General features: G+C 55.5%; 1 protein-coding gene across 2 annotated transcripts in view; it reads left to right on the forward strand.

The window, feature by feature from the left end:
- Positions 1 to 21,292, forward strand: part of ITPR3 (inositol 1,4,5-trisphosphate receptor type 3) — a 41,711-nt gene extending 20,419 nt beyond the window's left edge. The window contains exons 18-58 of one of the 2 annotated variants that reach the window (XM_071449891.1): positions 171 to 353; positions 438 to 689; positions 923 to 1,067; positions 1,197 to 1,344; positions 1,620 to 1,816; positions 1,945 to 2,074; positions 2,364 to 2,421; positions 2,595 to 2,760; positions 2,901 to 3,065; positions 3,248 to 3,316; positions 3,678 to 3,803; positions 3,933 to 4,055; positions 4,218 to 4,418; positions 4,802 to 5,053; positions 5,139 to 5,264; positions 5,513 to 5,638; positions 5,737 to 5,857; positions 6,511 to 6,695; positions 6,795 to 6,943; positions 7,151 to 7,259; positions 7,401 to 7,491; positions 7,685 to 7,854; positions 8,287 to 8,461; positions 9,076 to 9,260; positions 9,844 to 10,044; positions 10,389 to 10,499; positions 10,837 to 10,932; positions 11,140 to 11,241; positions 11,521 to 11,607; positions 12,151 to 12,261; positions 12,672 to 12,864; positions 13,626 to 13,751; positions 14,584 to 14,756; positions 15,827 to 15,991; positions 16,480 to 16,672; positions 17,024 to 17,119; positions 17,448 to 17,596; positions 17,801 to 17,966; positions 18,801 to 18,961; positions 19,414 to 19,575; positions 19,870 to 21,292. In XM_071449891.1, the coding sequence (XP_071305992.1) occupies positions 171 to 353; positions 438 to 689; positions 923 to 1,067; positions 1,197 to 1,344; positions 1,620 to 1,816; positions 1,945 to 2,074; positions 2,364 to 2,421; positions 2,595 to 2,760; positions 2,901 to 3,065; positions 3,248 to 3,316; positions 3,678 to 3,803; positions 3,933 to 4,055; positions 4,218 to 4,418; positions 4,802 to 5,053; positions 5,139 to 5,264; positions 5,513 to 5,638; positions 5,737 to 5,857; positions 6,511 to 6,695; positions 6,795 to 6,943; positions 7,151 to 7,259; positions 7,401 to 7,491; positions 7,685 to 7,854; positions 8,287 to 8,461; positions 9,076 to 9,260; positions 9,844 to 10,044; positions 10,389 to 10,499; positions 10,837 to 10,932; positions 11,140 to 11,241; positions 11,521 to 11,607; positions 12,151 to 12,261; positions 12,672 to 12,864; positions 13,626 to 13,751; positions 14,584 to 14,756; positions 15,827 to 15,991; positions 16,480 to 16,672; positions 17,024 to 17,119; positions 17,448 to 17,596; positions 17,801 to 17,966; positions 18,801 to 18,961; positions 19,414 to 19,575; positions 19,870 to 19,938 (6,013 nt within the window). In that variant the 3' untranslated portion in view covers positions 19,939 to 21,292. The remainder of the gene's footprint in view (positions 1 to 170; positions 354 to 437; positions 690 to 922; positions 1,068 to 1,196; positions 1,345 to 1,619; positions 1,817 to 1,944; positions 2,075 to 2,363; positions 2,422 to 2,594; positions 2,761 to 2,900; positions 3,066 to 3,247; positions 3,317 to 3,677; positions 3,804 to 3,932; positions 4,056 to 4,217; positions 4,419 to 4,801; positions 5,054 to 5,138; positions 5,265 to 5,512; positions 5,639 to 5,736; positions 5,858 to 6,510; positions 6,696 to 6,794; positions 6,944 to 7,150; positions 7,260 to 7,400; positions 7,492 to 7,684; positions 7,855 to 8,286; positions 8,462 to 9,075; positions 9,261 to 9,843; positions 10,045 to 10,388; positions 10,500 to 10,836; positions 10,933 to 11,139; positions 11,242 to 11,520; positions 11,608 to 12,150; positions 12,262 to 12,671; positions 12,865 to 13,625; positions 13,752 to 14,583; positions 14,757 to 15,826; positions 15,992 to 16,479; positions 16,673 to 17,023; positions 17,120 to 17,447; positions 17,597 to 17,800; positions 17,967 to 18,800; positions 18,962 to 19,413; positions 19,576 to 19,869) is intronic. The other variant, XM_071449890.1, reaches the window with a different exon arrangement.
- Positions 21,293 to 21,639: the final 347 nt, after the last annotated feature.

Here is a 21,639-nt window from a genome sequence, read left to right on the forward strand (position 1 = left end):
CTAAATCAGAGCAGGATAATGAGAAGGTAAATAAAACCCTTACACCTTCTCCCCATCCTATAAGAAACCCTCTGCAGGATGGGCCTGGTCCCACTGAAGCTCCATCACCTCTTGAGGTGCAGCCCCTCCATCCATGGGAGCATCTCCAGATTTCCCCTTTCCTGTCCCAGGCTGAGGCCAGTGAAGGAGATGTCCCAGACCCACGAGTACCTGAGCATTGAGTACTCAGAGGAGGAGGTCTGGCTCACCTGGACGGACAAGAACAACGACCACCACGAGAAAAGCATCCGGCAGCTGGCACAGGAGGCCCGGGCTGGCAATGCCCACGACGAGAACGTCCTCAGCTACTACAGGTGATGCTCCTGTGGCACCTCCTGTCCAGGTGAGGCTGTGAGGGTTGCACGGCCTCACTCCCTCTCCCCCTCACCCCTGGGCAGGTACCAGCTGAAGCTCTTTGCCCGCATGTGCCTGGACCGCCAGTACCTGGCCATCAAGGAGATCTCCCAGCAGCTGGGGGTGGACCTGATCTTCCTGTGCATGGCAGATGAGATGCTGCCCTTCGACCTGCGCGCCTCCTTCTGCCACCTCATGCTGCACGTGCACGTGGACAGGGACCCCCAGGAGCTGGTGATGCCCGTGAAGTTTGCACGGCTCTGGACGGAGATCCCCACAGCCATCACCATCAAAGAGTGAGGCACACCAGGGCTCGGGATGGCTCTGAGGGACAGGGCAGGACAGGGGGTGGCAGATGATATGGCAGGGAGTTTGTGGAGTGATCTGGGTGGGCTTGAGCCCTCAGAAGGAAGTGGGCTCCATCTGTCTCAGCATCACTGCTGGTCACAGTGGCTCTGCACAGCGCTCCTGCCAGCTGGGTGTGAGGATACCCGCTGTCCCCAGCTCACCCCGATGTGTCCCCGTGCAGCTACGACTCCAACCTCAACACCTCACGTGATGACAAGAAGAACAAGTTTGCCAGCACCATGGAGTTCGTGGAGGACTATCTCAACAATGTGGTGAGCGAGGCCGTGCCCTTCGCCAACGAGGAGAAGAACAAGCTCACCTTCGAGGTGCGGCCCCTTGCAGGGTGTGCCACGGGCTGGCTGCTGCTGCCCCTGCAATGTCCCTGTCCCCCACCGTGGATTCTCCTGCTCAGCCCCGAGCAGGGCGAGGTCTGGAGCTGCCTTGTCCTTCCCCAGGTCGTCAGCCTTGCCCACAACCTCATCTACTTCGGCTTCTACAGCTTCAGCGAGCTGCTGCGCCTGACACGGACCCTGCTGGGCATCATCGACTGCGTCCAGAACCCTCAGCTGATGATGCAGGCTGTCTACAATGATGAGGTGACAGGTGAGTCCCTGTTTTCCATGGTCTGCCCAGTGTTTTCCATGATCTGCCCAGTGCTTTCCAGTTTTGGTGGCAAGAAAACCAGACACTGCTTGCTGATGTGGCTGGTTGTGCTGTAGGACATGGGGTGGTGAGCCCTTGGCTATGCCAAAAGAAATATTTGGTGCCTTCTGCTCATTCTCTGATTAAGTCCAGAGCATTTTCCGGTCCAAGTGGGTCCTTCCTTGGTCCTCTGCCACCTCCCTCTCCACCCACTCTAACTGTGGCTGCCTCTGCAGGGAAGAACGTGCGGAGATCGATCCAGGGCGTGGGGCAGATGATGTCCACCATGGTGCTGAGCAGGAAACAGTCCATCTTCAGCCCCCCCAGCCTCAGCACTGGCTCTGCCCCGGAGCAAGTGGACAGAGGAAGGAGCATTGAGAACGAGAACATTGTGGTGATGGAGACCAAGCTGAAGATCCTGAAGATCTTGCAGGTTGGAGCCAAAGGAGTGGTGGGACCTGTGGGATGAGGGTGTGTAATGTGATTTTCTTAAGCAGGGGCACAGTTGGTGTGAAGAGGGCACTCAGTCACTTCTGGTTTCTCTTTCCCTGCTGCTTCCAGTTCATCCTGAATGTGCGGCTGGACTACAGGATCTCCTACCTGCTCTCTGTCTTCAAGAAGGAGTTTGTGGAGGTTTACCCCATGCAGGACAGCGCAGCCGATGGCACCGCTCCAGCCTTTGACTCCACAAGTAACTCTCCCACTTTGCTCCTGGTACACCCCCAGCTCAGCAGACCCCAGGGGCTGGGAGGACACAGGTGGCAGAGGTGGCACCTCCAGCATAAGTGACATCTCCAGCATAAGTGACATTTCCAGCATAAGTGACATCTCCAGCAGCTGCTGCTGGCAGGGGGCAGGGAGGGATGGAGTCAGCGTTTTGGTGGGAGCAGGATCAGGGAGCTGGGTTGGTTCCTGTGGGTTCCTGCCAAGACACAGGGCTGGCATTGTCCACCCTTGTCACTCCCTTCCTCTCCCTGCAGCTGCAGCCATGAACCTGGACCGGATTGGGGAGCACGCCGAGGCCATGTTTGGTGTGGGGTGAGTGCCTGTCCCCCATAGCTCCCCTGGCCACAGAGCCCTTCCCCTTCTGTCCATCCTGCCCAGGCTGGGAGCTGCAGGTGATGAGCAGGATGAGGCTCTAAAGGCTCCAAAGCTGTCCCCATCAGCCCCTGAGCTCCCTGCTGATGCCCAACGCTTCCATCCCGCTCCAGGAAGTCCAGCAGCATGTTGGAGGTGGATGACGAGGGAGGGAGGATGTTCCTGAGGGTGCTGATCCACCTGACCATGCACGACTACCCCCCACTCATCTCTGGCTCCCTGCAGCTCCTCTTCAAGCACTTCAGCCAGAGGCAGGAGGTCCTGCACACCTTCAAACAGGTGACACTGAGGGGACCTGGAGATCCCACGCCTGGCTGTGGGTGGGGGACGTGGTGTGGATCCTGGCCCTTTCCTTGGGAGGGAGATCTGGGAGGGGGATTTGTGCCCCAAGCTGGAAACCCCTGGGAATGTCACTGCAGGTCCAGCTCCTGATCTCAGCCCAGGACGTGGAGAACTACAAGGTGATCAAGTCAGAGCTGGACAAACTCCGTATGATGGTGGAGAAATCAGAGCTCTGGGTGGACAAGAAGGGCAGCACCAAAGGGGACAGCACAGGGGAGGGGAACAAGAAGGAGAAGAAGGAGGTGAGAGCCCTGAGCAAGATCCTGGGATCCAGGGTGGGGAAGGAGTGGGAGGCAGGGGGGCAGCTCACCTTAATCCAACACCTGATGCCTCTGGATGGGCTCAATGGGGAGGCTCCAGAGGGTCCTGTGGGGTGTGGCTGGAGGGGCACAGTGTGACCCCAGTGCTGTCGTGTCCCCTGCAGCACGGTGCCGACGAGGAGGTCATTGCTCCAGGAGAGAAAAGCAGTGAGAACTACCAGATAGTGAAGGGGGTGAGTGAGACCAAACCCCGGTGCACTGGCGGGAAGGAAAGGGGCAAAATCCTTGGGGGGATTTCCAAGTTCTGCTGTGCTTCAGTAGAAACAAGTGCAAGCCTGGCTTGCTCCTGCCAGCTCAGCACAGGGAAAAGCTGTCACATCCTTGCACTTGAGGGGACTGGAGGGCACTGGGTGGGTGACAGCTATGAGGGCTGTGCACGGAGGATCCCTGAGGGCAGCTGAGATTTGTGAGTAAAGCAGGGAACACCCAGGATTACGGAGGGAACACATGGAATGCAAACCAGCCCCAGGGCTGGTGGCCATCCTGAGTGGCTCCAGGCTCAGCCCCTGCCTGCTGTGGTCTCTCTGTCCCCAGATCCTGGAGCGGCTCAACAAGATGTGCGGGGTGGGGGAGCAGGTGCGCAAGAAGCAGCAGCGCCTGCTGAAGAACATGGATGCCCACAAGGTGATGCTGGACCTGCTGCAGATCCCCTATGAAAAGGTGGGTGGACAGAAACCAGCTGGTCCTGAGTGCCCAGGGCAAAGGGGGCACACAGGGACCCCCCTGAGTGGCCTCCTGCCAGTCCCATCCCTCTCAGCTCCACGTGTTTCTCCTCTGTCCCCTCCTCAGGGGGATGCCAAGATGATGGAGATCCTCAAGTTCACCCACCAGTTCCTGCAGAAGTTTTGTGCTGGCAACCAGGAGAACCAGGCCCTGCTGCACAAACATCTCAACCTGTTCCTGACCCCAGGGGTAAGGAGAGGACATGGAGGGGCAGCAGCGCAGGGAGGGAATTCAGCACCACTCCTGGGGCTGAGAGCGCGGGATGGAAAAGCCAGGAGGAGACACCAAGCAGGGCAGGAGTTGGGGACAGTTCCTGCAGCCCCCTGACCTCACTCTGCCCCTTGTCCCCAGCTGCTGGAGGCAGAGACGATGCAGCACATCTTCCTCAACAACTACCAGCTGTGCTCAGAGATCAACGAGACGGTGCCGCAGCACTTCATCCACTGCGTGGCCACCCACGGCCGCCACGTCCAGTACCTCGACTTCCTGCACACCATCATCAAGGCCGAGGGCAAGTACGTCAAGAAGTGCCAGGACATGATCATGACTGAGGTGAGGACCTCTCCTGCAGGGCAGGAGTTGGGGGGGGAAGCAGGACAAGGCTTTTGGAACCTGCACCGTTGGCTTCTTCCTTGAGAAGAGCCTTCCAGCCGTGCTGGATCCTCCCTGGAACCAGCCAGCCCCAGTGCTGGTGGACATCTTGAGTGGCCATCAACCATCTCCAGGGGCTCAATGCAAGGTCCAAGAGTCAGTTTGGGAGTCCCACAATTTTTGATTGCACTGTGAATGCCTGGTTTTCCCTGTAAACACAAATCCCCGTCCCCCTTCCCAGCCATCCCCCACTGCACAGGGGACACCATTGGCCTTGGAGGCTTCTGACTTTCCTTTTTCAGAGTGGTGAGCACTGAGCACTGAGCACTGACCCTTCCCTGCAGCTCACCAACGCCGGGGATGACGTGGTAGTTTTCTACAACGACAAAGCTTCACTGGCCACCCTGCTGGAGATGATGACAGCAGCCAGGGATGGGGTGGAGGAGAACAGCCCCCTGATGTACCACATCTCCCTGGTGGACCTGCTGGCTGCCTGCGCCGAGGGCAAGAACGTCTACACCGAGATCAAGTGCACGTCCCTGCTGCCCCTGGAGGACGTGGTGCGGGTGGTGACACACGAGGACTGCATCACAGAGGTACAGGGTGGCAGCCAGGAGGACACTGGGCTCTGCACTGGCTGTCCCCTGACGGTGTCCCTGCCCCTTTCCCCATCCCTGACAGGTGAAGATGGCCTATGTGAACTTTGTCAACCACTGCTATGTGGACACAGAGGTGGAGATGAAGGAGATCTACACCAGCAACCACATCTGGACCCTCTTTGAGAACTTCACCCTGGACATGGCCCAGGTGCTTGGGGAGGGTTGGGTGGGAGGGACACAGCAGTGGTGACTTGGATGGGGACAGGGTAGTGTCACCGAGGCTCCTTTGAATCCTCCTGCAGGGCATGGATATACATGTGGGACCTCATTCAGCTGCCACACTTGGGGCTGGGGGGTGGTCAGGGCTCTCTGTCCCTCAGCTCAGTGTGGTCCCAGCAGCCTCTGGGCAGACAGGAGCTGGCCCTGGTGCCATCAGTGCCCTCCCTGTCCTCACAGATGTGCAAGAAGAGGGAGAAGCGCCTGCCGGACGCCACACTGGAGAAGTACGTGCTGACGGTGGTGCTGGACACCATCAACGCGTTCTTCAGCTCGCCCTTCTCAGAGAACAGCACCTCACTGCAGGTGACAAGGGTGGGCAGGGTGGCAGAGGGGGACAGCAGCTCAGCCAGACCCCCAAAACACAGTTTGGATGCGTGTACTGACAGTCCTGTCTCCTCCAGACCCACCAGACCATCGTGGTGCAGCTCCTCCAGTCCACCACGAGGCTGCTGGAGTGTCCCTGGCTGCAGCAGCAGCACAAGAGCTCGGTGGAGTCCTGCATCCGCACGCTGGCCATGGTTGGTAAGGAGCCACTGCTGGGGACAGGGGACAGGGCCACCCTGGGCCAGCAGCAAGCAGGACACTCTGTCCCTCCTGTGGGGGTGGCAGGACACCATGGTGAGGGGCTGCCAGCTGGGGATGGGGACATTGCAGCTCCAGGATGGGCTTTTTTTGAGCTTCATCTCAGCATTCCCAGGATAATGTGAGGATAACCAGAGCCTGGGCTTGGCTGGGAGCTCCCTGGTGTGTCCTTGCCCGGACACAAAGCCAACATTGACAGTGGTTTTCCCTGGCCAGGACTTTGCCCTCAGTGTGCAGCTGCCTGACTCAGGCTGAGGGCTGTTAGCACTGAGTCACCGTGGAAAGGATTGCTGGAGGCTGGGCTCTGGGTGGGGATTTCCCTTTGGAATTCCAGGCAGGGTGCTTGCAGCCTCCCCACGCTGGGCTTTCCCAACCAAAAACTGGGGCTGGGGCCAGTTTCCACCCTGTCAGGTGCTGTGGGTTTGGGGACATGTGTGAACACTCCAGCCCATACTGCCCTGGAGGAGTTTACTGATGTATTTACCCCAAATCTCTGCTGCAAACGAGGTGACCACTGGTGAAGGGATGCCCAGACAGGGCGGTGGGACCCAGCTGGGTGATGGCTGTGCCAACCCCACCCCTGTGTCCCTCAGCCAAGAGCCGCTCCATCGCTCTGCCCATGGACCTGGACGCCCACGTGAGCTCCCTGCTCAACAGCAGCTCCACCAGCACGGTGCAGAGGAACACCTCCAGCTACAAGGCAGCCACACGCACCTTCCCTCGTGTGTCCACCACCCCCAACCAGTGGGACTACAAGAACATCATCGAGAAGCTGCAGGTACGGGGCAGGGCGTGGCGGGGCTCAGGAGGGCTCTGGCATTGCAGGGTCCCTCTCCCGTGTGTCCCCTGGCTCTGAAGGGGTTGCTGTGGCCTGCAGGACATCATCAACGCCCTGGAGGATCGCCTGAAGCCGCTGGTGGAGGCCGAGCTGTCCGTGCTGGTGGATGTCCTGCACCGGCCAGAGCTGCTCTTCATGGAGGGCACGGAGGCGTTCCAGCGCTGCGAGAGCGGGGGGTTCCTGTCCAAGTGAGCCTGGGCTGGGGGTCCTGGGGGTGCCGGAAAGGGTTTGAGACCCTCACCATGGGTGCTGGGGGTGCTGGGAAGGGGTTGGGAGCCTCATCCTGGGCAGGCTGTGCATCCCTGTGTGCCTGCAGCTGGAGGGGCGATGGGGGTGGCTCCCCCTGGCATGCCCAGGTCCCTCCCAGCTGTGTGACAATGGCTTTGCTGTGCCAGGCTGGTGCAGCACACCAAGGACCTCATGGAGACGGAGGAGAAGCTCTGCATCAAGGTGCTGAGGACGCTGCAGCAGATGCTGGTGAAGAGGAACAAGTATGGAGAGAGGGTGAGCAGCATGATGTGTGTCCATCCAGCCCCACTCCCAGGCTGGCAGAGCCCACCCTGGGCACCCAGGGGTGCTCAGCTGGTTCTGCCCTGGCCCCAGCCTTGGCCTGGGGACACTGGTGATGTTTGTTTGCCTTGGCAGGGCAACCTGCTGCGGAAAATGCTCATGAACAATTACCTGCAGAACAAGAGGTCCAGCTCCAAGGGGGAGATGGGGGATGCTGCTGGGGGAGGTGAGTGCCCCTCTCCTGCCCCTTCCCCTCAAACAGCGACGATGGCACCAGGTCTGTGGCTGGTTGCCAGCTCCACAGAGGAGCAGAGGATTTGGGGAGGTGAAGGGATGGCACTGAGATGCCCCTGGCAGTGGTGGAGCTGTGCTGGCCCTGTGCTGCCACAGCCTTACATCCCTGCTGTCCTCTGACACAGGCCAGGACCAGGACTGGTCAGCCATTGCTGCTGTCCAGTGCCGGCTGGACCGTGAGGGGGCCACCAAGCTGGTGGCTGACCTCATCATGAACACCAAGAACGAGAAGATCTTCCAGGAGAGCATCCTGCTGGCCATCCGCCTGCTGGATGGAGGCAACACCGAGATCCAGGTGCTCAGGGGAGTTGGGCAGCCAGGGGTTGATGTGGGCAGGCTGAGGGTCCAGTGCTCAGCCCCGGGCAGAGCAAACAAACCTCTTGTTTGTGCTGAAATCTGATGATTGGAGTTTCCCAGCTCCATGGCTGGATGAAGGGCTGTGGGAAGAGCAGGTGGCTCCAGGTTGTTTCTGGAGTTCTGCTGATGCCCTCTGCCGGGAATTCCTAAAATGGCTCAGGGCTGCAGCGCTTGTGGGGGACCTCCAGGGTTTTCCCAAGCCCTTTGTCACAGAGAAGCTGAAAAATGGTGTGTGCAAAACCCAGTGGGGCTCCAGCAAAAACCAGATTATCCTGGGCAATGCCTGCAGTGCTGAGGCTGCTGCCCAGAGGGACAGGCAGGGACACTTCGGACCCCGTGGTGGGGACTGAAGCGAGTGCCCTTTCACCAGAAATCCTTTTACAACCTCATGACGAGCGACAAGAAGTCCGAGAAGTTCTTCAAGGTTCTGCACGACCGGATGAAGAAGGCGCAGCAGGAGACCAAGTCCACGGTGTCGGTGAACATGAGTGACATCGGGAACAAACCCCGTGAGGACAAGGACGAGCCAGAGCCTGGCACCAAAGGTATGGGCACTGTCCCCTTGTCCCCTCAGGAAGGCCAGCGCTGGCTCGGTGACAGGCTGAGCTGAGGAGGGGACAATTCCTATGGTGGTGTTCACAGGGGGAAGAGATGAGAATGTTGACTCTAAGTTTTAGAAGGTTTGATTTATTATTTTATGATATATAGTATACTAAAACTATACTAAAAGAATAGAAGAAAGTCCATCCAGCACTGGCTGAGCTGGGGAGGGGACAATTCCTATGGTGGTGTTCACTGGGGAAAGAGACAAGAATGTTGACTCTAAGTTTCAGAAGGTTTGATTTATTATTTTATTATATATATATTATATTAAAACTACACTAAAAAAATAGAAGAAAGGATTTCATCAGAAGGCTAGCTAAGAATAGAATAAGAAGGAATGATAACAAAGGTTGGTGGCTCAGACTCTGTCTGAGCCAGCTGGGCTGTGATTGGCCATTAATTAGAAACAACCACATGAGCCCAATCCCAGATGCACCTGTTGCATTGCACAGCAGCAGATAACCACTGGTTACATTTTGTTCCTGAGGCTTCTCAGGAATAAAAATCCTAAGGAAAGAGTTTTCCATAACACGTGTCTGTGCCATATTCCCTCCAGGACGAGGAGACGCCTTCCTGCTGCCCGGCACCCCCACGAGGTACCCGATGGCCGTGGGGTTCCGCAAGGGCCACGAGCCCGGGGAGCAGGGCCAGAACAATGAGATGGGGGTGACAGTGCTGATCATGGAGCCCATCCTGCGCTTCCTGCAGCTGCTCTGTGAGAACCACAACCGGGACCTGCAGGTTGGTGCTGGAGCCATGGGGTTCTGGGAGGTCAGCTCTGGGCTTGGGCTGGGGGAAGGTTGGAGACAAAACGATGTGGACATGCTGCTGTTCTCGAGGTAAAAGGGGAAGTTTATTTTCTGACTCCAACATTTATAGGTTTCTAAAAGTGACAGTGGACTGGAGGGTGACAGTGCCACCTCTCCAATGGCACCAGGCAAACCAACGGTCCATCAAATTTTTTTCCTCCTCTATAAAAGAATGCAAAACAATCAGTTATTTACAGAAAGTGCATGAGAAAGTTTGTTACAAGGATGTAAATATCAGAAGGCTTAGAGAATCTTTAAAAATCAGGGAGACAGTTGGGATCTGCCCCCGTTTGGCCCCAAAATTCCGTGGCGCTCAGCAGCTCTGTGCCTCAGTTTCCCCATGTGCAGTGCACCATCCAGCTTGGGGCTGTGGGAGGAGTTCATGGCAGGAGTGGCTGTGGGACTGAGGTCTGAAGGTTACAGGGGCAGTCCCAGCCCAAATGTCCCTCAAAGTGCAGCTGGAGGCGTGTGGGGAGAGAGGGATGGGGACTCCATTGCTGGGCTCTGCTCCACAGAACTTCCTGCGGTGCCAGAACAACAAAACCAACTACAACCTGGTGTGTGAGACGCTGCAGTTCCTGGACATCATGTGTGGCAGCACCACGGGCGGGCTGGGGCTGCTCGGCCTCTACATCAACGAGTACAATGTGGCTCTCATCACCCAGACCCTGGAGACTCTGACCGAGTACTGCCAGGGGCCCTGCCACGAGAACCAGGTCTGGGGGGCCTTCCCCAAAGCTCATCACAGGCCAGGGGAGCTTCTGGGGGGATGTGGGGGAAGCAGGGACAGGTTTTGGGTTCAGAATGTGGAGCAGAATGTGGGCAGCAGAGGTCACAGGGTTCCTGCACAGGTCACCAGCTGCTGCTTGGCTGCAAAATGGGGGGTAAATAAAGGGGGGTAAATAATTCAGTGGTGTGAATGGGTCCTCTGCAGGGAGAGGGGAGGTTTGGGGGCCCAGGGCTGCAGGCAGGGCAGTGTTTCAGACCAGGGCTGTGCTGGAGGGTGGAGCTGGGAGGACTGGCAGGATCTGTGGGATAACACACTGCCCGACTCCCCCAGAGCTGCATCGTGACCCACGAGTCCAACGGGATCGACATCATCACAGCCCTGATCCTAAACGACATCAGCCCCCTCTGCAAGTACAGGATGGACCTGGTCCTGCAGCTGAAGGTGCACAGAGGCCTGGGCTGGGCTGCTAGGAATGTGTCTGTGTGTCACTGAGTGTGTCACTGAGTGTGTCACTGCGTGTGTCACTGCGTGTGCCACTGCCAGGACTCACGGGCAGGGTCACAGGGTGTGCTGTGGGGTGAGGTTGTCACTGTAGAGGGGACTCTGTCTGTGTCAGACCCTTGGGTGTGGGGGCAGATGGGCTCGGTGGGGCAGAGCTGGGGCATCTCCACCACACTCAGATGCCCCTGGCACAAGGGAGTTGGATAATTCTGCCCACCCCAAATCCCTGGGCAGTGGCAGGGCACAGCTCCCCTCATCAAGGGCTTCTCCTCACCAGGACAATGCCTCCAAACTCCTCCTGGCCCTCATGGAGAGCAGGCACGACAGCGAGAACGCCGAGCGGATCCTCATCAGCCTCCGTCCCCAGGAACTGGTGAGGGAACTGGGAACGTCCCACTGAGCCCCCAGCCCATGCCCTGGCTCATGCTGCAGTTTCTGCCTCCCTCCTCCACGGCCCACATCCTCTGCCCTGGGTCCTGGGTGCTGCAGTTTCTGCCTCCCCTGCCCCACTGCCCAAATCCTGGCTGGAGGAGGAAGCAGGGAGTGGGGAGGAGCTCAGTGCCCCTGTGCTGCCTTGCAGGTGGATGTGATTAAGAAGGCCTATCTGCAGGAGGAGGAGTGTGAGAATTCTGAGGTTTCTCCCCGGGAAGTTGGACACAACATTTATATCCTGGCGCTGCAGGTAGGGAGCTGTAAAAGCATCCTGCCAGGCTGTGCTCACAGGTTGCACTTTTCCCTCCGCAATTATGCACATTTCCCTCCATAATTTTGCACATTTCCCTCCATAATTTTGCACATTTCCTGCAGCCAGAGTGGCCTCCCTGGGGAGCCAAATGTGCCTTTGGCTGTGGGGAGCAGCCATGGCTTGCTGGCCATCCTGTGCCCCGTGTCCCCCTGCCGCGTGTGCTGGGGGCTGCCTGCCATGCTGTGCTCACTGTCACCACCCCTGTCCCCCTCCCAGCTCTCCCGACACAACAAGTCTCTGCAGCAGCTCCTGAAGCCAGTGAAGCGAATCCAGGAGGAGGAGGAGGAGGGAATCTCATCCATGGTACGGAGAAGCACAGCCCCCACAATCCGCCCTCATCCGAGGCTGTAAAAAGCCTTTGCAGAGCCCACCTGGGCTTTGTTGTTCAGGATTTGATGGATTTTGGTGGGATTAAAGAGGGAGAGACACCTGAATGCCCTTTTAGCCAGAGGTAGGAGCCCAGAGGTGTGTGTGCCCTGCTGTGGGTGACACAGGCTGGTGGCCCTGGGGGGGTCCTGCCCTTACACACTTCCCCCCTTCCCTTCCCTTCAGAAAGGAAGGGCTGAGTCCTTCGCTGCTGTTCCCGGCCCAGGTACCTCAGATCCCGACAAGATTCAGCAGGAATGTGATTTCCCCGGGGGTTTTGTGAGCACCGGTTTGTAATTTGTGGATTAGCAGCACTTGGATGTAATTATTGCAGGGAATCGATTGTCTGTCACGGCAGGGAGCACTCACACCCTTCACAGAAGCTTTAATTCATTTGCTTTTCCCTGGAAACCTCATCAGCTGTGGGAGATGTTGAGGCATGTTGGATCCTCATCCTCTCCCTTTCCCTTTCCCATCCAGCTCAGCCTTAACAACAAGCAGCTGTCACAGATGCTGAAGTCCACGGCCCCAGTGCAGGAGGAAGAGGAGGATCCACTGGCTTATTATGAGAAGCACACGTCCCAAATCGAGGCAAGACCTCCTGGCTGTTGGCTTTCCATGAATCCCACCTGGCTCCAGATGCCTCATGTCTGATTATCTTGCACCAAGAGCTGCCCCCTCTTCCCACGGCCATGCTGGCAGGAGCATTAACTCCAGGAACTGAGGGATGAGCAGCCCCCTGGGCCCTGCCCTTCTCTCCCAGCAGCAGTGGGATGCAGATAATCCAGCAGCCTCATCCTTGGCATGGATCCCCCATTCCCACACTCCCGCTTACCCCAGCCAGAGCTGCCTCTGCTGGGGGAACTTTGGAAGCTTTTAAATAAGGGGCTGACAATATTTAGACCCTGTGAAGCTGGAGGGAGGAGGGGAAGGCACAGCTGGATGTGAGAAGGAGGAAAAAGCCCCAGCAGGGCAGGGTCTGAGGGCTCTGCATCCTGCAGATCGTGCGGCTGGACCGGAGCATGGAGCAGATCATCTTCCCCGTGCCTGGGATCTGTGAGTTCCTCACCAAGGAGACCAAGTACAGGCTCTTCACCACCACGGAGCAGGACGAGCAGGGCAGCAAAGTCAGCGACTTCTTTGACCAATCCTCCTTCCTGCACAACGAGATGGAGTGGCAGAAGAAGCTGCGCAGTAAGAGCAAGGCAGAGCCTCCCTCCCTCCCTCCCTCCCTCCCCTGGGCTGCCCCGCTGGGAATCTGGGGACATTCCTGCAGGGAAAGGGCTGGGAATGGCATGGCTGAGCTGCCTGAGCTCTGCAGAGCACCACACACCTGGCACAGTGCAGGGAGTGAGGGCTGAAATCCCAGCCATGGGCTCCTCTGTGCTCTCAGGGCACCCTGCTCATGTTCCCTGGGATTCCAGCTGAGGTGTTTTCCCTGGAGAGCCCTTTCAGTTGCCTTCTCCTAAACCAGGGTCTTGTAGCTGCACGTGGGAAATAAAAGCTGTTTCTCTGCCCCCTGCAGACCTGCTCAGGGGCTTCCAGGGTGCAAATCCTGGCTGTAAATCCCAGGAACTGAGTAGAGGGTTGCACTACGGATACTGGGATGCAGCTGAGGAGTAGTGTAGGAGCTGGGAGGGAGGACAGAGCCAACCTGATTCCAGGGTCTCAGAGCAGGTTTCCAGAGAGACCAAGGAATGTGAGCAGAGTCACTTAGAAGGTGCACTCCTCTTCTAACAGATGGACAGGAATGTTTTCAAAACACTTCATGAATGGTTTGAAGAAGGCGGGAGGCTGGGTTGGTCTGGGGGCAGCAGCTGCAGAGCCCACAGGGGTCTGGGGTGGCACAGAGGGTCTGGGATGGCACAGAGGGTCTGGGATGGCACAGGGGCTCCAGGAGGACCCGGTTGGCACGAGGCTGGCTGAGGTTTGTGTGTTGCCTCCTCTCCCCCCAGGCATGCCGCTGATGTACTGGTTCTCCCGCAGAATGACGCTCTGGGGAAGCATTTCCTTCAACCTGGCCGTCTTCATCAACATCATCATTGCTTTCTTCTACCCCTACGTGGAAGCCACTTCCATGGGTAAGTGCCCAGGCATCTGCTGCTCCTCGGGGTGGGAGGAGCAGGTCCTTGGGCTGGAAAAAGGCAGATCCTTGGGCTGCTACAAGCCCAGGCCCTTTCTGCTGGATAAAGGATTAATCAGGATTTCAGTTTCCAGCTCTCCCACCCCTTCCTCCTCAAGGAAACCTCTCTTCTCCTGGGCTGCCCTTCCCCTGTTTGTACAGTGTGGGGAGCAGTGATGGGATACGTTCCTGCTGTCAGGGAAAGCCTCCATCACCTACAGTGGTTCTGAGCTCTTGGATAAAAGATGTTAGAAAATGCATCAGCAAAAACCACCTGAACCAGCACAAAGCCTGCAGTGCAGCATCATCATTTCTGATAAAGAGCTTGTGACGGTGTTCACAGGGGTCTCAGGTTGAGGGAAGAGACGAGGATCTGACTCCATGTTTCAGGAGGCTTGATTTATTATTTTATTATATATATTACATTAAAACTATACTAAAAGAATAGAAGAAAGGATTTCATCACAAGGCTAGCTAAGAATAGAATAAGAAGGAATGATAACAAAGGCTTGTGGCTCAGACAGAGAGTCCGAGCCAGCTGGGCTGTGATTGGCCATTAATTAGAAACAACCACATGAGCCCAATCCCAGATGCACCTGTTGCATTCCACAGCAGCAGATAATCAATGTTTGCATTTTGTTCCTGAGGCCTCTCAGCTTCTCAGGAGGCAAAAAATCCTAAGAAAAGGGTTTCTCATAAAAGCTGTCTGCGACAAGAGCTCATTGGTGTGGCTGGGCAGCCTGGCAGCAGCAGTGCCCCTGCCTTTAGCATCCATGTGTTCCTCTTGCCAGGAGTGCTGGATTCCCCGCTGATCTCCCTGCTCTTCTGGATCCTGATCTGCTTCTCCATCATGGCCCTGTTCACCAAGCGCTACGGGGTGAGGCCGCTGCTGGTGGCGCTGATCCTGCGCTCCATCTACTACCTGGGCATCGGGCTCACCCTCAACATCCTGGGCGCGCTCAATGTGAGTTCTGTGCCTGCTGGGGGATCAGGAGTGTCCCACATTCCCAGAGCACAGCCAACCCCACTCCCTCCTGCGCAGAGGATCAGTAACGGGACATCACGCCGTGATCAATATGATCAAGTGAAGCCAATTTATTACAAAATCAAGCCATTTTTATACTATTCTCTATTGTTCGTGCCTTGAGCTAATACACGATTGGTTAAATCCTTTTTATGCACGCATTTTAATATTTCAGTTAATTTTAGTTAGTCTTCCTTCTTCATGCGTCTCACTGGGGTTTTCTTGTCTGCCTCTGCATCCTGAGCTGTCTGCTTCTGAGCATGTTCTTCTCCTTTTGTGTCCTTCAAGGACACGGTGACCTTACTTCTCAGAGTTTAGTTGTTAATTGTTGCCCCAAGATGTGCAGGATGTCTCTGTTTCGGCCCGTGCGTCCGAAGAACGAGTCAGAGCTCTTCGGTTTTTGGTCTTGAGGTTGTTTATTAATTCTTAGCTATAAAATTTTCTTTCTGCCCAGCCGAGATCTGCTCAGCAGGGCAGCCACAGGCACTCTGACTGCCCCCAAGGCAGTGTTGTCTCTTTATACTACAAACTACATATAACATATTTACAATTACTTTCCAATACCTATTACCTGTGTTAGACAGTGAACTTCTACTCTAAACCAATCCCAAAGTGCCAACATCACTGCAGAAAATGGAGAACAGAAGAAGAAGAAGAAAGGCTGGACATGCCCAAGCTCCTCCATCTTGTCCCCATAACCCCCATTCCAAAAATCCTAAAGTCGACCTTTTCACCCTGTGATAATTTTATTATTATGCTGTTTAAACTTCTGTGCCTTTCAGGTCCTCATACAAAGCTGGTAACTTGCTCCAGGGGTCACAATCAAATCCCCAGGTGTTCTGGGCTGTGTGCCAGGGTCTCTGAGCCCCCCGGCTACTCTGGACACCTGGAGGGGTGACTGAGTTCCAACACTTACTCAGTCTCTATGAGGGCTGGTTTGTGCATATGTTGGACATGTCCATTGTCCTGCAAAAAACTCTCAACACCCTCCTGTTTCTGGCTGTCCCCAGCTGACCAACAAGATCGTGTTCGTGGTGAGCTTCGTGGGCAACCGAGGCACCTTCATCCGTGGCTACAAGGCCATGATCATGGATGTGGAATTCCTCTACCACGTGGGCTACATCGTGACCAGTGTCCTGGGGCTCTTCGTGCACGAGCTCTTCTACAGCATCCTGGTATGATCAATTCAGGAGCCTGGGGAGCACAGGCAGCCTGGCTGCTGCTTTAGGAGCTGGAAGGTTCCTGTGACACCTCCCAGGGGCTGATTGATAGCGGAGAGAACAATTCCCCGTGCTCTAATCTTTGCATGGGCTGAGCTTTCTGCCTCCTGACAGCATCTATTGCTGTCTCTCTCCTGGTCCTGGCCTGTATCTCTCCTTCTAATCTGCTGTGTGCTTTATCTGGGTCAGCTGGGAGGCAACGTGAGCTGCCGAGGGCAGAGCCAGGGTACATGTGGCCTATTCTTGGCTCTCCTGCTGTGTCTAAGTCACTCCATTCTTCTCTGCTTCCCTTCAGTAAGCTGGGAAACTTAAAGGCTTTGTGAGGAAAGTTAGTCAAGGTCTGCTGAGCGATCCAAGATCTCAGGATAAAAGGGGATATAGATAGGCCAGGCATTATCAAGAGAAGCACTCAGCAGCATTTCTTTGCTCCTGGGTCCTTTCAGTTGTTTGACTTGATCTACCGTGAGGAGACCTTGTTTAATGTCATCAAAAGCGTGACACGGAACGGGCGCTCCATCCTGCTGACCGCCCTGCTGGCCCTCATCCTCGTCTACCTCTTCTCCATCGTGGGCTTCCTGTTCCTGAAGGACGACTTCATCCTCGAGGTGGACCGGCTGCCGGACAGGAAAGCCAAAGGTTGGGCAGTGCTGGGGGTGGTGGGACACTGTGGGACCCTCCACAGCACATCTCGGGGGTGCTGGCTGGGGTTTTACACTGGGAGCGCTGGTTTTGGGCTCACAGAGAGGACAGCTTTGTGCTCGTGCTGCACAGAGCAGGGTTTGGGGTTGGTGGTGGCAGGGAAGGGGGCACAATGAAGGGTCAGCTCTGTGGGGTCTCAACTCCAAGAAAAAGCTTCAGGGCCCAGGAAAAGTAAGAGAATATGAGGCAGGCTTTGCCCAGGAAGGTTGGCATCTTCCTGGGAGCCCATGGCAGTGGTTTGCTGGGGAGAGGTGCTGCTCTCACAGGGCTGGGGTCTCTTCCTTGCAGATGATCCCTTGGGGATGCAAAAGAACGTGGAGAGCTTCATGGAGTCGTGCAGCAGTGACAAAATCAGCTGCTCTGCTGCACCCACTGCCTTGGAAGGTAAGAGAGCCCTGTGGAAATGCCAGCTGTGTGTGGCAGTGTGGATTTGCCAGCCAGCTGAGGAAAATCCCAGCTTTTCCAAGGCAGAAACTCAATCTGCTTCCTGGGATGTATTGGGCAAGAGGCCTGTGAATTTTGCACTGACCCTGGCATAAAAAATGTTGGGGTGGATTGATTTAATCAGAAAGGAGGTGGGAGCTGCAGGAGGGTTTGGCTGCTGGAGGAGCTGCTGGCTGGGACATCACAGCAGCAGCAGCTGCTCCTGTGTCACTGCCACTGCAGCTGGAGCCATGCCACTGCCAGGCTCTGTGCTCTGCTGTGCCCTGAGTCCTTGCCCTGCTCTCCTCCCCAGAAGCAGAGCCAGAGCAGTGGGAACGCGCCTGTGACACGCTGCTCATGTGCATCGTCACCGTCCTCAACCACGGCCTGCGCAACGGCGGCGGCGTGGGGGACATCCTGAGGAAACCCTCCAAGGATGTGAGTGGGGACAGCGCCTGGGACTTCTTTCCTCTGCCAAACCCTGCTGCAATCACTGCTGGCCCTTCTCCATGGGGGCTGCAACACATCCAGCTCCATCTCTCACGTTCTCCTCCTCCCTGGTGCCTCAGCCACAGCTGTGTCACAGGGCTGGCTGGAGCAGAGCTGTGCAAGACACCCAATTCTCCCTCTCATCCATTGCAGGAGTCCCTGTTCCCTGCTCGAGTTGTCTACGACCTCCTCTTCTTCTTCATTGTCATTATCATTGTCCTCAACCTCATCTTTGGGGTCATTATTGACACCTTTGCTGATCTGAGGAGCGAGAAACAGAAGAAGGAAGAGATCCTGAAGACCACTTGTTTTATTTGTGGTGAGCACTGGGAATACAGGAATTGCCCCAAAGCTCTTCCTCCCCTCCCAGGTTGGGGGAAGGAAAAGAATTTCAGCTGGTTTTTATTTATCACTGCAAAACTTGAATCTGTTCATTGAGGGGTCACTGCACTGGGATGGGTTTAAACAAGAGCACAGCTGGAGGGAAATTCTCAGAGTTGTTCCTCACCCTGCTAATGAGGTGTTAAACTAAAACCACATTGTGGGATTCTTGTCGCTGTGCATGTCAGTGCTGAGACCTTCCCTTGGCCAGTGGGGGAAAAAAGCAGCAAATCACTGGAGAAATATAATAGAGAAAATGCTCTGGAATCCTTTCAGTCAGCAGTAGGCATAAAAAAAAAAAGAAAACCCCAGTAAATCTCTCTGCTTTTTTCCTCTAAAGATCCTCTGGGTTTATTTTACTGGGCAGAGGCAGAGCCAGCAGGACATGGGAAGAAATTGTTCCCTGTGAGGGTGGTGGGGCCCTGGCACAGGGTGCCCAGAGAAGCTGTGGCTGCTTCATCCCTGGAAGTGTCCAAGGCCAGTTGGACAGGGCTTGGAGCAACCTGGGATAGCGGAAGGGGGTGAAAGATCCCTTCCAACCCAAACCATTCCATGATTCTCTGATTCTGTGATTTTAAACAGAAGTCTCCTGAACCCCCAGCTGGGTTGTTGCCCCCTGGTTTGGATGTGTATGTGCTAAATGCCAACTAATTACTAAAAGCACTTAAATGTCACCTTTAGGAGAGGATGCACTGGGCTGAATTTCCTTCCACATGTTTGCTGCTCACTCACCTCCTCCCTGTCCTCCTCCTCCCTTCCTTGCTTTTACCAGGGCTGGAAAGGGACAAGTTTGACAACAAGACCGTGTCCTTTGAGGAGCACATCAAATATGAGCACAACATGTGGAACTACCTGTACTTCATCGTGCTGGTGCGGGTGAAGAACAAGACTGACTACACCGGCCCTGAGAGCTACGTGGCACAGATGATCAAGGTACAGGTGCCCTCAGGGCAGCTCCTTGGCCATCCCAACCTGCCTGCCCTAGGGATGTTGGGAACAAGGGGCTGGCCAAGGAAAAACAGCTCTGGGAAGTCCTTTTGGAAAATACTGGATAACGGTGCAGTGCCTGAGGTTGTTCTTTGCTGGTTTTTTCCATGTGGTCTGTTTGAAGGTTTGTCCTGTGGGTTGAAGGGTTGAACCAAGCAGGGAGTGGGGCTTCAATGGGGTTTCTAGGCAAGGGAGGGAAAGGAAAGCAAGGAAAGAAAAACCTCTGCACTTAAGCCCACGAATCAACCTAGAAATGGAGCATGCATGGAAAAAAGGCAGATTTTGCAAAGATTTTTCTTTAATCCTTAAGCACAGGGAGGCTGCCTGTTAAACCCTATCTTCCCTCCTCCTCTCTGACCCCTCACCCCAACTTCCCTTGTCCATGGTCACGTTCCCAGAACAAGAACCTGGACTGGTTCCCCCGGATGCGAGCCATGTCTCTGGTCAGCAATGAAGGGGAAGGGGAGCAGAACGAGATCCGCAATCTGCAGGACAAACTCAACACCACCATGAAGCTCGTGTCCCACCTCACCTCCCAGCTGAACGAGCTGAAGGAACAGGTATGGAAATGGGAAATCCCCTGGAGGAACCCTCTGTCCTTCCCAAAATAGCCACCGAGGGCAGGCAATGGGAGAAAGGACCTGCCCAAGGCAGCACAAAGACAAGCACAGGGCTCCTGCAACTCTTTTTTGGGGGGGAACTGGGGACACCTGGGACACGTGGGTTTGGGAAGCGCCTCACCAGCTCAGAGCTTGCTGGCAGAGGCTCAAAGCAGCACAGTCAGACACTTGGGAAGCACATCCAAGAGCAGGAGGGCCTGGAATTGCCTCAGCGTGTCCTTGTTGGAATTGCAGATGACGGAGCAGCGGAAGCGCAGGCAGAGGATGGGGTTTGTGGATGTCCAGAACACCATGAACCACTGAGACACGGCTCCAGCCACCGAGGGACTGCACCTGTGTCAGCTGAGGAGGCTGCTCCTCCTGCCTGGGCTCCAGGCATGGATTGTCACTGCCTGGGGACAATGGACCACATGGAAAGGGGTTCCCAGGCATCATCTCCCTTAGAGCTTGCAAGCAATCCCAGGAGCAGGGACTGGCCCGAGCCCACCCCACACCTGGGCCCAGGTGTTTTTCCAACACCCTCGTAGGAAGATAAACCATACAGGACTTTCATTCCTCATTGCAATAACTCTTTTATTTTGCAACTGTGGAGGGTTGTATCTTTATCTCCATGTGCTCCAGCCCCCCTCAGCTGTGGGGTAAGTAGCTGTAGGGCCGCACTATTTAACTTATTCCGAGTGCCACTTGTCCCTGTGGATATTTGCCAAGCAGCCCTCGTTATCTGCTGTGCCTGCTCCACGCTGACCGCTCTCCATTTACAGAATTCTCTCCGTTCTGTGGTGCAGTAAAGAGCAGCTGAACTCAAGGAGGTGGATTTAATTTAATTAACTTGCCAGATGAGGAGCTGAGCTTGTCCTAGTGGGAACTAAAAGTCTTTTGCCTTCTGTGGACCAAGGATCTTTGGGCAGCACTAGTAGGAGCCTGCAGGTTTACAGGAGTTCACTGTGAAGGGGTGTCCTGTGTTTTAGTTTCATCTCTGGTGTCATATTTTACCTTTTTTTTTTGGTTGTTTTGTTTGTTTTTTTTTTTTTTAGTTGTTATCATTGTTACTTAAGAACTGAAGTGTAAATTGCCTTAACTAAATTAAATACAGAATCATGTTATAATAAAAACTTCAACGTGGTAAAGAAAGTCCCCTCCCTGTGCCCTCTGTGTGATGGGGCTGTGGAACAGAACCCAAAGCAGGGCTGGCACCCAAGGTGCTCCCCAGCCTGCTGCTCCCAGCTCCAGGTGTTGCACATCCCCTGCCAAACGCTGCCAGGAAGAGCCACCACCAGCACCAGCCTTGGTTCCTGGAGCTCTGGACCAGAGCCTGCTGCAGTTTCAAATTCTTTCACTGCCTGCCAGGAAATCACTGCTGAAACCCATAAAAAGGAGCAGCTGTTGGTGCTGTGGAGCCCTGGCACAGCTCTGCTCCAGACACTCATCCTTCCCAAGCCAGCCCCAGCTCCAAGCCCAAGAACAGACACTGATGAAAGCAGTAAAGCTCTAAAAAAGAATAAAAAAGCCCATAACAGTGAAGTTGCAGAACACTTGAAATGTGTTTATGGCTCCATCTAGCAGCATGTCATTTAATCCTGCCTTCACCCTCAGCTCTGCACTAACCCACACATCCCTCTCCTCAGGCTGGGGGGAATCTGCACAGAGCCTGGCTCCTGCAGCAGCAGCAGCTGATTAAAATCTCAATTAAACTCGTGCTCCACTGTCACCATGGCAAAGTCACCCTCTGTCCTCTCTGTCTCCTCCGAAGGAAAATAAATGTGGTGATTAAAGTTCTCCCTCCCTGCACTGCCCTGGTCCCTGAGCTAACACACAAGCACAGAGAGGTTTTCATATCCTCTCTGTTCTCTTCACAAGAACATTTAAAGCTGCACCTCCTCCCTCTGGGCAGCTCCTGCTTGTTCCATTTTTTGAGATGCAAAGGGCCAGGTTTGACACCACAAAGTTCCCTTCCCTACGTTGCTCCAGCAGGGATGGATGTGCTCAGCTCTGCCCCAGATTCTC

The sequence above is a fragment of the Agelaius tricolor genome, unplaced genomic scaffold (assembly GCF_023055355.1).
Source record: "Agelaius tricolor isolate 1412-34295 unplaced genomic scaffold, bAgeTri1.0.p SCAF_30, whole genome shotgun sequence".
In the NCBI taxonomy this organism is placed as follows: domain Eukaryota; kingdom Metazoa; phylum Chordata; class Aves; order Passeriformes; family Icteridae; genus Agelaius; species Agelaius tricolor.